This window comes from Aulonocara stuartgranti (genome assembly GCF_965226115.1).
Source record: "Aulonocara stuartgranti genome assembly, chromosome: 19".
Classification (NCBI taxonomy): domain Eukaryota; kingdom Metazoa; phylum Chordata; class Actinopteri; order Cichliformes; family Cichlidae; genus Aulonocara; species Aulonocara stuartgranti.
In genome coordinates, this window is record NC_138955.1 from 13,936,509 (window position 1) to 13,949,979 (window position 13,471).

Below are 13,471 nucleotides of genomic sequence, written 5' to 3' on the forward strand. Positions count from 1 at the left end.
TGAAATAAAAAGTGATTATCGTAATATGTGTGACACTTTAAAAAATAAATTACTTTGCAATGAAAAATTTTAAAAATGGTTTCTATATACAGACTATGAAATCATGAAATGTACAAAAAAATGCTGATTACATAAGTATATGTGTATCTGAGGATATAAACAGTGATTGAGCAGAAGAATACTGCATATTAGGGCTATACATAGTTGATGTGTGAGGACATCTTAATTTTTTAACTCATGAAGGTGAGTCTTCAAAACAATACTCTTAAGCAGTAACATGTATATGCAGTGTACTTCTGAATCTGCAATACAACTTACACATCACAGAGAAGGCTAGGGATACTATTTATCCTTGTAATGTAGTGAAGTTGTTTGGAAACGTAGCAGGAAACCTGGCAGTGCACCACTGCAAAACTGTGATATTACAATGATATTGCAAGTAAAGATTTAAACTTTACCCAACATTATCTCCATATCTGGAACAATATCTCCAAAAAGGCTGTAGCAACAGCCTAAAACAGTAACAGTAAAAATACATTAATACATTAAATGCATTAATATCAACCCTAAAACACTTTCACGCCAGCTTTCAAAGTTCTTCCGACGATCCCTGAATGTAGCACGGTAGACATGAGGAAGTAGTTTAGGAGCCAAGCGAAATGAAGGGCTTTTGACTTGGGTAAACTGAATTTACACTCCACTTTCAAGGACTGGCATAAAACAGGTAAGTCGCATTTATTTTGTGGTTTTTGTGAGTCATAAAATATCAGAGCAAACTGCAGTCCAATCCTCAGCGCCTTTGTGAGGTTAGCACTGATGCTAGCTTCTGTTGGCTAATCTGGATTGTTTATTCACCTTTTCTGAAAGGACACGACGAGTTTAATATGTGAACGTGTCCCGTCTAATATCTGGTCAAATAGCGGACAGTTAGCATTACTAAAGCTTATTTCGGTTTTGGGCTAACTCATGTGATGTGCCTTCAGGTGTGTTTAACGGACATTTCGATCAGAGATGAAACTGTTTAATTTTTAAAATAGCTTCCAACTCCAGCCACACCGTGTTTGTTTATTTATGTTTACACTGTTTATTCTGGTGCATACTTTACGAGTCATTTAAGCCAGCAGGGTTTTCTTAATCTTTGTGATGGTCGACATTTTCGCTTATATTTGGAAATAGACTACAGTCAACAGGATTTATAAAGGGGTTGCATATGAAATAAAGAAGAAACCTGTTCTGCAAGTGTCTTAATGACTCTGTTATTGTACTCACATTACAATAAATCAAGCCATCCGATGGAGGATTTCATTATTATTAACATTTATTTCGAGAATAAAGTCAAAATGTGGAGATTGCATTTGTTGTTTCAAGTGCCACGGCTGTTTTACCCTGTACAATATGCCTTGTGCAGAAGAGTTGGTGAAACAACGTGATCAGCTGTGTCTTAAAAAAGAGGTAACGGAACAGGGCATTTGCATCACGGGTGTGCGACCGATAAATCTGCAACAGCTGTGTGATGCTGTCGTGTCAACATGGACCAAAGAAGAAGAATTAAGGGAATTCTAAAGGCAAATCGGTGTCTAACCCGATACCAGAAAGGTGTACCTAATAAAGCAGATGTTGAGTGTATTATCTCACTGAAATATATTGGTGTCTGTATTTTTAGGTTATAATTTCTGCAAAGACAAAATATATTTTTCTGGAAATTGAATTGCATTCAAGTGTTGATGATTAGATGTCTTTACTACCACTAATTACTACAGAAAATGATTGTTTTCGCCTGAGATAAAGAAAGCTTTTGTCAGAGTGAAAAAAGTGATTTTGTATTGCAGATTTGTTTGATCCCTGCTTGTATTTTGACATCTCTCATGTCTTTACCTCTGTGATTGAAAAGCTGAACGAGCCATGGACAACATTCAGATCCGGAAGTTTAATGATGAAGATGCTGATGTTGTGAAGGAGCTCTTCACCTTGGGGATGAGTGAGCACGTGCCTTCATCCTTTGTGCACGTTCTGAAGCAGCCGCTGACCCAGATGGTCCTCATGTGCATGTTCTGCGCTCTCCTGACCAGCTCTAAGTCCTTCTTGCTTCCCGTCTTGGCCGTCACCTTCTGCCTGGCTGGAGCCCGGCAGATGGTCGTCTACATGTTCAACAAATACATCGAATCCACGCTCAGAAAGGACCTCAACAACATCAGTGAGACCTACCTGAAAGGGAAAGACTCATGCTTTTGGGTGGCTGATAGCGATGGCCGGGTAGTGGGTTCGGTGGCTTGTCTTCCTGCTGAGGATGCTCCTGGTTGCTTGAAGCTGAAACGCATGTCGGTCCGCCGCAGTCACCGCGGGATGGGCATCGCAAAGGCTCTGTGTCGTACAGTGGCTGAATTTACTCGCGACAGGGGTTACGGAGCTGTAATACTGCAGACTTCTGTGGTGCAGACAGATGCTCAGAAGCTGTACGAGCACATGGGCTACAAAAAGATAAGAGAGTTTGTCGTTCCAGAGTTTCTTGCCAAAATCCTAAACTTCACCCTGCTTGAGTACAGACTTGATTTACAGCAGGACTGAAGAATGGACTGAATCAGATATAAACACTGACAACCATTTCAGGGCAGCAGTACAACACATTTATCTAGTTCCTCCACTCTGTGTTTTCCCAGCATGTATTTGATTGAGGCAGAAACACTCTGGACAGGTCGGGCATGGGGGGTTGAGATGGGGGCGTGTTTACTCAACACTTGTAGAGCTGGTCCAGTTGTGTTTTCTCCTGTTTCAAACACACACAAGATCGTTACTGTTTTATTTGTGTGTAAAATAGTTGGTTCCACAAAATGTTAAAGTAGAAAAACTCAGCTTTTGTTAAGGGTTTTGTGTTGATTTGTCATTTTATTTAACTTCTACATGATTTTAACAATAAATGTATACATCTGAACACAAAAGCTGCGATCACTTTTGCAGTGTTATTTCAAATCTGTTGTTTTTGCTCAGTTTGTGATGCATTGATCCAATACAGGAGATCACTAGAGGCCCTTTTAGTAACTTAGCCACAACAATCTCTGGTGTCATTAAAATATTCATAATAGTTTGGTTATAAATTTCTCTCACTGTACTTTTCTGTGTTCATAATTCTATTAATTTGGACAAGATCTTTAACATCACCAGATGTTAGCTAGGTCCAAACAATGAGAGAGCCTCCACTGTTTTTAACAGATGGCTCTACACTCTCACTGTTGCATGTCTCTCCTTACCTCCTCCATATATGTATTGAAACATTTTCTAATTTGGAATAATCTCTCCATCATCTCCTTCGACCTGTTACCACTGATTTTCAGTCCAGTTCTTATATCATTTGCCATACCTTATCCTTGACAGCCACTTTTCCACTGGTCAGGTACAAAGACTGGACTGAAAATACACGAAAAAGCAGTCAATGCCGACAGAAAACTTTAAAAGAACTTTAGAAACCTTGAAGAAGTATTCCTCAAGGCCCTCTTAAAAATGTTAAGATAGTCTGGCTGCTTGGAGTAAAATATAGATAAGTGAGGGGTAGCTTAGGACTTTTGCACAGTGGTGTGTAATGTTACAATGCATGCACTACTTCTGTTTTATCCAGAAATACACTCATATATGTACAAATCACTTAATACCTCTATGCATGGAAAACTACCTGAAGTCATCTTTATTTCTATGGTCCTCTGAGCAGAGTGTTGAGACTATAGATTGTACTGCTGGAGGCCCAAAAAGGAAGCTGACAGCTGTTCAGCCCAACAGTGTCTACTGTGGGCCAGGGGGAGGTTGTGGCTGCAGGGTGAAGAACCCAAACAGATATTTTGGGTCACTGCTTTGGTTTGAGTTTATTTTACATGCTATATGCCTCGCTGTAAATGACTACCACCTCAATGATGCTCACCTGTGTCAGGTTGTTGTTTTATTCCTTAAAAAAATAATTAAAGCTGTGAAGAGTATTTTTGTTTCATTTAAAATTTATACTTAAATTGTGATATAAGGTACTTTTGTACTTGCCTGTAATCAGGAAATAAGTACAAAATAATGCCACGATAAATAGCACAAAAATGACAGAAAAAAGCAAAATTTAAATTAAAAAGTTATTTCATTTTTTATTGATATAGCCTCAGTCTGTATGTGTTTAAACCGTGTCATCTTTGTGCTGCTGAGCTCGTTTAAATACTTGAGTTTTCATCGGGCCCCTGAGTTTGTGTCAGGCGGGCTGAGTCAGGCAGCAGCTCGGCCACCTCGAAGCGGATGTGTCCGGCCAGACCTCCATGGATGGATGTAGCCTGTCAGGGACGAAGCGGAGCAGTTAGCCGGATATTTTGACGTAAGCAGGTAGGTATTAGTGCATATTTATCATCTGACCGTCGGGGTTTTAACTCAGAATACACACACACACACACCTGTCTTAAACTATAAGCTTGTGGGGTTTCTTAATATTATCTCTTGGATATTATTATTTTTATTCATTTATTGAAATTGCCAAACGAAGCTAACGAACGTTGCTGCTAGCAGCTGATCAGGGAGTGTCTGCCTGACAGCTGACAGCACCAAATGTGAGCGTTAAAATTAAGGTTTAGTATTAGTTACAGCTGTTAAAATTAAATGTTCTCACATTAAAACGACTAATAATGAAGAACATGGCAAGTGTAATGAGCCTTGCTTGCTATTAAGGCGGCTGTGTCGATATCCAATCCTAAAGGGATGATTATTCTCGGTTAAATTAAATAATCTTCTAATCCAGATTGTTTTTCTTAATTTGTCATCCAGTTTGGTTAATCTGTCGGGAGAAAATGTCCTGTAGGGCTTCAGCCACACCCATGCTGTGATTTATTGTGATTACCAGCAGAAGCAATACGCAGAAATGTATATAGTTATTATTTTAATGTGTAGTAGTATCTTAATTCTTTCCCAGTAATACATGTATAAATAAGATATCATTGTATGTCCCGATTATTGCAGCAGAATTTCAGCCTTCAGTAGATTTTATACACACTAGATGGCACCAGATTACATATGTAAACATATGGTACAGACTATAGACATGCACACTATAAATACTTTATACCAGTTTATACTAAGGGTGCTTTGTGTTTTATGCACTCAAATCCTAATTGAATGCATACAGGGTTGAAGTGCTGGCTTTACACAACTATTCAACTGATGACCTACTTTTCTTTTATGCATTGCTCAGTGATGAGACCATCCTGAATATCATTGACATGCAAGCATTACAGGCTGTAATTCCCCCAGTATTCTCCAGCAATTAGACACATTTAAAAACATTGTTTGAAAAAAGGTTTGCATGGTCACATCTGCTGTTTTAATCTCACTTCAAATAAACTTGAGTGACACTGCTCAACTACACTGATTACAATTTAAATGTATAATTCAGTGACTCAAGTAAGTCCATTAATTATGTTTGTTATTCACATAAAGATTAATAAACCAAGCTAAAAATAATCACAGTAACCTCAATATTTCCTGACCTAAAATGAACAAATTATTTATTCAATTTATTTCAGTTAGTTTCTTTTCTTTAACGTAGTGTCTCCTTTTAAAAATGGTCACCTCTAAAACTCTACCTGGATGATGCTGCAGTTTCTTTTTCAGTCGACCGTCAGCTGCTGTGTCCATATTGGCAAAATTTGTGTCATATAAGCCAAGCTTGTGCTAAATAAAAGCTGCCTTGGAGCAATAGTTATGCTCGTTTTTACCTTGTTGAGTGATATTGATTTGTTCCTCCCGGACAGACAGACAGAGGTGCAGTGTGGCTGTAATTTTCCTGCTTAAAATCCCAGAGTGTCACCTCTGTTCCTGCGTCCTTCCCGTTCGCTGGTCTGAGTGGGCTCAAAGCAGCAGCACCGCCTCTTTCTCAGTTTCTCTTCCATCATCTTCTATAAGGAGGACGAGCTTTGAATTAGACTGTCTGCTAGTCTTTAGAGAGATAAGAGGCTCCCCTTCTCTATTTCTTCCCACAAATGCCCAACACCCCCGTTTTTTGGTTCTGCCTCCATCATTTGCATAAAAGGGTGCAAAGACACTGCAGAGGTTTGTTTTGTCCCTAAACATCCCCAGCTATCCCCCAGCTGAAATATTAGTCTGTGGATTGCATATATGGCTGGTTTTTGTTGTTATCCTGGCCCATGTTTGTTGCTGAAGCTTAATATGTCCTGCATCATTTTGAAAGGAAAAATATTCTCCTCTTGAAGGCTTGGGTGCCAGCGTTTCTCATCAGCCTCTAAGCTGAAAGCTTTTACACAGAAACCCTGCAGCGCTTGCTTCCATTGCAAAGAGATGACAGCAGAGAAACAGAGATGACTGGGAGTTGAAAAGCTCCAGCCATGCAGTTAGCAGATAAAAGAACTAATCCTTGCTCTGTGATGGGCCACAGTTTTAGGCTGGACCCTAATGCAACCTCTGCTGCTTTTTGCTTACAATGTGCTGTGTTATGGAGCATCACCTGGACCTTTTGTGTTCAACCACAATGAAACAGCAGTTGATTAACTTGAACTGGTTCACCTCCCACTGGATGAAAAATGCTTAGCACCTGTTTTTTTCTTGACTTCCCCCCCCTCCCAGTTCTCACTCTAGCAGATGAAAGAAAGTGGAATGCTTTGTAATAAAAAAAAAACACACAAAAAAACCCTGGAAATCCATTATAGGCTGCAGTGCAGCGAGAAATTAGGTTTAGTGTAATTTCAGCCTTTTCTTTTGATGTATTTACGACCCCGTATGTTTTTTCTTTTTCCATTCCCTGACTGATTAATCATAACTTGAGTCAATATTATTAATTTTTACCTTAAAAGTCTGTGTTGCCGAGGCTGAAAGTAGCCTTTGATCAGTGCACTCATGATAAGAAGTAAAAAACAAGCCTGAACCTCTGCATCATCCTAAACAATGAGGGCATGCACGGGAATAATAGCTGTCTATTTTGAGAAGCATGTCTGCAGGCTTTAGGACCCAGCAGCACTGTCTGGGCCTAAACCACCCTCCCTCCTGCAGAAGCCAGCTTAGACACAGCACAGTGCAGTGCTGCCCCTCAGCTGATGCGCTCACAGCAGACCCAGCTTGGCTTTATTTTTTTCCCCCGTCTTCATATCGCTGCTGTTCGCCTTTGGCACCTTTAATCAGAGGGCTGGATTGGCAGCATCCTCCCCAGCAGAGACTTCCTGATATGGTGAAAAAAGCTCCCGCAGACTTTGGCTTGTGGGCAGCAGAGAGGCGGGACGGTGGAGTTTTGGGAGCTCGGGCTGTAAGCAATAGGAGAGGGATGGTGTGATTCTGCAAGGAGACAGAGAGGAAGAGGGAGACGCTCCGGCAGCATCACTGAACCCCACTCCCCTCTCCTCGACCCCCTTCTGTCTGGCTGACGCTCTCCCCAATAACACGCTCTTTCAGTCAAGACTGGCAGTTTTGAGTGGGGGGCTCAGCAACCAGAAATCATGTCACACACTAGGAGGAATACGTACACCCGGGTGAGTGGATATATATATACGCTCAAGGTAGTTGAATGAACGGTCTGAGTGGCGTTTAAGTTTGTCCTGCTCAGCGGGCCATTGTTTCTGTAAGGTTTCTTTGATTTGTTTCACTCTGTCATCCCCTCCTTGTCAATTCCTGCCTTCAATAGGAGGGTTTCTAATCCATTTCACTGCTGCATTCCTCTGTCTGAATTGTCGCCTCTTTGTTCGGCTCAAATGCCCCTCTGGGGCAATATCAACATTGCTGCTGCGATGTTGAGAGCTCATACCTTTGCTATGACTTGACTCTGACGACCTGTGAACTAGTAGGTAGGTAGTTGGCTCGCTTTTTGTTATCAGCTAAACACACAATCCATGAGCCCAGAAGACTTCCTGTTTGTCATCCGTGTCTGAGTCAGGCGACTTTGCTGTCAATGGGAGGGATGACATCAGTGTGTGATCTTACATGTCAGCTTACTAAGCAAAAATAGCTCCTAGACTGTATGGATTTTAACTTATATGGAGGCGGTCTGTGGCAAGCACGCATATGACAGCTTTTCTTGCTTAAATACAACATCGTGCTGACAATCAGAAAGCTACATGCGTGTTTTTCATCTTATTTCAGCTTTAAAGTCAGTGCGAGCCTTGCGTGTGTTGTAAGAGTAGAGTGGCACTAAATAATTCAGCACGCCCTCCTTGGGTCTTCTGCCTCCAGCACATGGCAAACGGTTCTAAGCAATGACTGAACATCGGTGAATACATCATTACAGACTCGTTAGCTTTCAAGTTTTCATTATGACTTCAAGTATAATCCCCTGATGGATGTGTGATTGCAGATTGTTGAGCTGTGTTGCCCTGTGAAGCCATGTAGACTGAAGTGATTTGACGCTTTAAGTAAAAGCTTCAAGGACTCAGCTGTGACGTAGAAACTGTGGAAGCATCATTTATTGCTCATGACTAGTTAAAATGTCTCGCTCCATGTTGGTCATGAATTATAAGAGGAGTTAATTCGACTTTAAACAATTAAGGGGATCCAGGCTTTGAATAAAAGCTGCCACTTAAGTGAATATCAGCAGTGACTGTCTGACTTTATGTGTGAGGAGCTATGGTTGTTTATAATAAAGATACATGTATGTAACTTTCATTCAGTGTGAGGTGAGTGCCTTTAAATCATTGAAACACCAACTTTATACTTAAATATGTTTTTCAAGCCAGGATTTTATGACCATTAAAATTCTTGGAGTGATTGTGCAAAGCGCTCCTTACTTTACAGCATTCCAATGTATACTTTGCAAAGTTTCAGTGACCTTACATTAGGGTACTGATTGTCTAAGACCTTTAGGCATGTGGTTTAACCAGATTTTATGTTTTAATGTTTTCATGAATACTGAAACTCAAGAATAATGCACAATGTAGTGGAAGCTTCATGCTTTATGTGGAGCAGATGATCAGATTAGATTTTGAAGACCTAAAAGCTAACAAGTTCAAACTTATACCAAATATGTAGTACGGTAAGCCACATGTTTGAATAAAGGGGTTTCCTTGAACGCATGAAATTATAATCCAGTTAACAAAATGTGTGTCTTGGTCCATAAATCACATCAACTGTTTTTGAAGCTTTTGCTATCTGAAGAACAAATGGCAGTCCAGTGTACTTGTGTTGATTTCTTTTGAAGAGAGTAGACACCTGTTCATAATACGTTTTGCCTTTATTGAGGACCTTCACTGTAGACTTAGACGCCACTTTAATCACCATGCAGGCCAGAGATGACATTAACTGAGGCTCACTAAAACAGGACTGGAAAACTTGTTCAGCTGGTGTTAACTGTTTGGACATTTTTGGAGCGAGTGTGTCACAGAAAACAAGAAGTAAAGTCAAATGTTTGAGGTTTATGTTTAGAACTAGAATGACCATAATGTACATTTGTGTTCAGAAATTTACATCGACTCATTGTGGACATACATGTCACAGGGCTTTGAATTATTTCTTTAAATTGTTCTTTTTGCAGAGTGGAATAATTGTACAGCATACATCTTCATTGACTTTAAAAGCAAGAACTGGGAACACAAGTTTAAATTTATTTTGGACTTTCTCTATTCCACACAGGGCAAAAAAAGTTACAACCACCTCCAGTTTGGTTAAATGTCCCTTAGCAGGTTGCACCTTGACCAGGTGCTTTGGCTGAATATTTGACAACATTTCTTGGAAAAATTGGTAGAGTTCATTTACATTTTAAACTGGTTTATTGCCTTCCTTTTGGGAAGGCTGTTCCAGAAACTTAATGTCAGCCTGCTTTTTTTAAATTCCAAACCAGTTTTGATGTGTGTTTGAGATGATTGTCCTGTTAGAATACTGTGTTCAAGTTTCAACCGTAGCTGTTGATTTGAGGTGAAGTTGAAGGATTTGGAGGTAGTCCTCTTCCTTCATTGTTCCATTCACTTTTTTCAGTGTACCAGTACCACTGTCAGCAGAACAGCCCCAGAGCATGATGCTACAGTTGGTACAGTGTACTTAGGTTTGAAAACCTCACCTTTACTCTTTCAAACATACCTTTTGTCGTGACCAAATAGTGCTGTCTTTGTTCTGTCTGACCAAAAAACCTTTCTCCAGAATTAGTTTGATTTATTAATGTGGGCAGCTACAAATTTAAATCAAGCTTAAAGGTGTTGATTTTACACAGGCCCAATGTGTAGTGGATTTGAAGCAGAGGTTTCTTTCTTGGGTGGCACAAAAGATGGCTCTTAGTCCATTGCAACGTGAAACTGGTAGACTCAGAGACCCGATACTGACACGGTACAGAGGGAACTTAGACAGGAGATGTGGGACCAGGGCAGGCACCGAGACACAGACTAGACACTAAACAGAGGGAGCACAGAAATCAAACCTAGGAACTAGCAAATCTTAATAAGAATTAATCAGAAACATAAGCAACTCTTAATCAAAACAAAAACACTGAGTCAGCAGTCCCAGGACCATGACAGATGCTGGTGTTCCTGTAGTTTTCAGCTCATGGCAGGCTTGAGCCTTGGTGGTTCCTGGGTTGATCCTAACCAATTTTCCCACAACTGATGATAACAGTTTAGGTCTTTTTCCAGACAAAGGCAGAGTGGTGACTCATCCAAATAACATCGGGATCATCAGGTCAAGCAATTGTACTCATTCTTCGATCTTCACTGAGTTTGTTCGACTTTAATACTTTTCCTATATGACTATTGGGCAGTCCAGTGAGATGCAGACAAAGCAAAACTATCAGTTCCTGTCAGTCATGATCGCTAACGACAAGTTAATAGGGCTTGGCATTATCAAGTTAAAAGACACAGACCTCTTTTTAGAACCTTCATCACCACTTGTTACCAGATTTGAGCGAGTTTATGTATATATTTAAGGCTGTATACTTTTCAACATGCGTAGATTACAGTTATTCCAAAATAAACTAGATAAAAAAACTTGTGCACGCAACTCTTGTTTGTTAAAGTCAGTAAAGATGTACGATGTACTATCATTCCACTCTGAAAATGAACACTTCTAAGAAATCATTAAAAGCCCCAAATTAACATAACAGCACAGCTTCTTGCAGCAGTAGTGACAGCAGAGGATACAGTGTCTGTCGAAGAGTCTTCATGCTATAGGTGTTTTTCTGTTTTTGGTTAAACTTTCACAAAGGTTTTTGTGTAGTTTAACCTTTAAGTTAAACAGCAACACATAGACAGTGTGTGTTTAGCTGAAGCAGAGAATGATATCTGCTCCTCTCTGCACTGTTCTGCTGAGTCACCATCAATTCTAGGACATTGCTCTGTAAATTGGGTTATGCAGTATTATTTGATTACAAAATATTGTAGCTGAAGCCAATTTGAAAACGTTCTTGTGTGCATTTTGTTCTTCACACATCCAAATTGCATTGTGACGTCTCAGGTGTTTGTTGCCATGGAATTACCATAAAGTTTGCCTCCTCAGCTAGAAAGAAAGAGCAGTGCTGTTCAAGCGTGCACTGACATTTAGAGAGAGCAGCATCAGGATGAGGCCTGGTCCTCTGTCCCTCAAAGGTGAGCCACTGTGTCTCATAAAAGCACCCGCTGTTGTATCACCCAACCAACCCTAATCCCTGAGCTAATCGGTCTTTGCTACAGTCACACAGTGATTGAAAACAGCAACTTGACCAAAAATTACTATTAACATGTGCAATCATCTTGCAATATTGTTGCCTGTTAAGGTCGGCGACCACGCCTGTGACCACTCGCGGTCAGTTACTCTCTTCTAAGGGTCTTAGGTGCATCAGGAGTGCAAGAAAATAACAATAAGACTGAGTCAGTTTGCTGTCAGTCTGCTATCAGATTAAATTGGGTTAAGTTGGTAGTTACATGCAGTTGTTTGTTATAATGTGATGATTAACTGTGATAAATTGGGGAAAATCACAATTTCAAATTCATTTGAACTTTTTATTTTATTTTTATTTTTTAAAGAAATTCAGACGTTCCCTCACAAATTGTGACAGAGTTTCTGCATGACTATGATTTAACTGCAAAAGGACACAAGTGTTTGGCGACCTTACTTTTATATAGAAATATAACCAGAACACAACCAGTTCAGTCATCTTGACAATCTATTGAATGTGAAACATCAATTTTTTGCAAACCTTTGCCAACACAATGTGGAAAATGGTTCTTTCAAAGTAAACTAAACAGTAGCATTTAACATAAATACATTAACCTAAATCTAATGCTAAACATTAAATACCTCTTAATACCACTCAAACTAAATCACCTGTGATGTTGAGCTGATTATAAATGCCTGTTTTAACAGCCCAGGTCTGTGTTTTCTTTCCTCATCCCACCCAGACCACCAGCAGTGGCAGCAGCAGGATGAGCTCAGACGGGGGCGGGCGGCCCGTCAAAGTGGGCTCCCTGGTGGAGGTGATTGGGAAGGGGCAGCGTGGCACAGTGGCCTACATCGGGACCACCCTCTTTGCCTCTGGAAAATGGGTGGGGGTCATCCTGGATGAAGCCAAGGGCAAAAATGACGGCACCGTACAGGGAAAGCGTTACTTCACCTGTGAAGAGAATCATGGGATTTTTGTGAGACAGTCACAGGTAAATACAGGTGTATTAAGTAAATGTCTTTACCCCAGTTATTTTTTTTAACACATAAGAGATTTTGTTTTCCTTTTATGTGGCACAGTGTGCTGTGTGTGTGGGCTGATATTTTCCTTTATTGTCTTCTGTGGTGCTTTTGGTTTTTGTTGCTTCGGGGTCTTTGGTTATTCTTTTTGATCTGCAACAGCTCCGAGTTTCTCTCCCTCAAAATTCTGCATAATGTGACCATAATTCAACTATAAATCAGAACTCTCACAATGTATTCAGGCATCCCTTTATGACTCAGCTCAGCAAAATAACTCTGTTTTACACAATCAAAGGTTTGCAGGCATAGAAATAAAACAAATACAAACTGATGACTTCTTTTCTTGTGTTTGTTTATAATTTCCTTCAAAATATACATACACAGACCAGTTCCATGTTTGGGTTTAAATTTAAAAAATGTATTTATCCTGCAAAAGTCTTTCTGAAATATTATACTGGCTAAGGTTATGGACCTGTGATTATTACGATGGCTTACTTTACCTGTTTTATCCTTCATAAGTAGCGCTAAGAGAATAGGCCACACTGAGTCTGGCAATAAATAAATAAATCTGTTTGGGAGGAGCAAGTTTACAGTGAGGTTTATGTTAATCATATGACTGTAATCTACATCTCTAGGGTTGCCAACCTAATGTGGAACTGGACTGTTACTACTAAAAAGAAAAAGTCAAAAGATTGGAAGAAATGGTACCTGCAGGATATCTCTTATGTGCGGGCTCACAATAATAAACAGTCAGTGTAATGTAACTTGCAGTATTGTCATATCGGTCTTTGTGACTGTCAGTTTAATTCTATTTGTTTTAGTGCTGGGACAAGCACCATTTTACGGTAGCTTATTATGATCAAATTACACAAAGTTGTTGCAGTCA

At 39.9% G+C, this 13,471-nt stretch overlaps 2 protein-coding genes across 7 annotated transcripts in view; both read left to right on the forward strand.

Moving 5' to 3' along the window:
* Positions 1-590: 590 nt before the first annotated feature.
* LOC309696043 (putative N-acetyltransferase CML1) lies at positions 591-2,890 on the forward strand. Its single transcript, XM_082517107.1, has 2 exons — positions 591-724; positions 1,892-2,890. The coding sequence occupies exon 2, from the start codon at positions 1,903-1,905 to the stop codon at positions 2,563-2,565; it is 663 nt and encodes a 220-aa protein (XP_082373233.1). The 5' UTR covers positions 591-724; positions 1,892-1,902; the 3' UTR covers positions 2,566-2,890.
* Positions 2,891-4,232: 1,342 nt separating this feature from the next.
* The window catches only part of LOC309696040 (dynactin subunit 1-like), a 32,082-nt gene continuing 22,843 nt past the window's right edge, over positions 4,233-13,471 (forward strand). For 3 of the 6 annotated variants that reach the window (XM_082517099.1, XM_082517102.1, XM_082517103.1), the window contains exons 1-2: positions 7,062-7,487; positions 12,306-12,557. In XM_082517099.1, the coding sequence (XP_082373225.1) occupies positions 7,455-7,487; positions 12,306-12,557 (285 nt within the window). In that variant the 5' untranslated portion in view covers positions 7,062-7,454. Of the gene's footprint in view, positions 4,345-7,060; positions 7,488-12,305; positions 12,558-13,471 lie in introns of those variants that run through there. The other 3 variants (XM_082517100.1, XM_082517101.1, XM_082517098.1) reach the window with 3 other exon arrangements.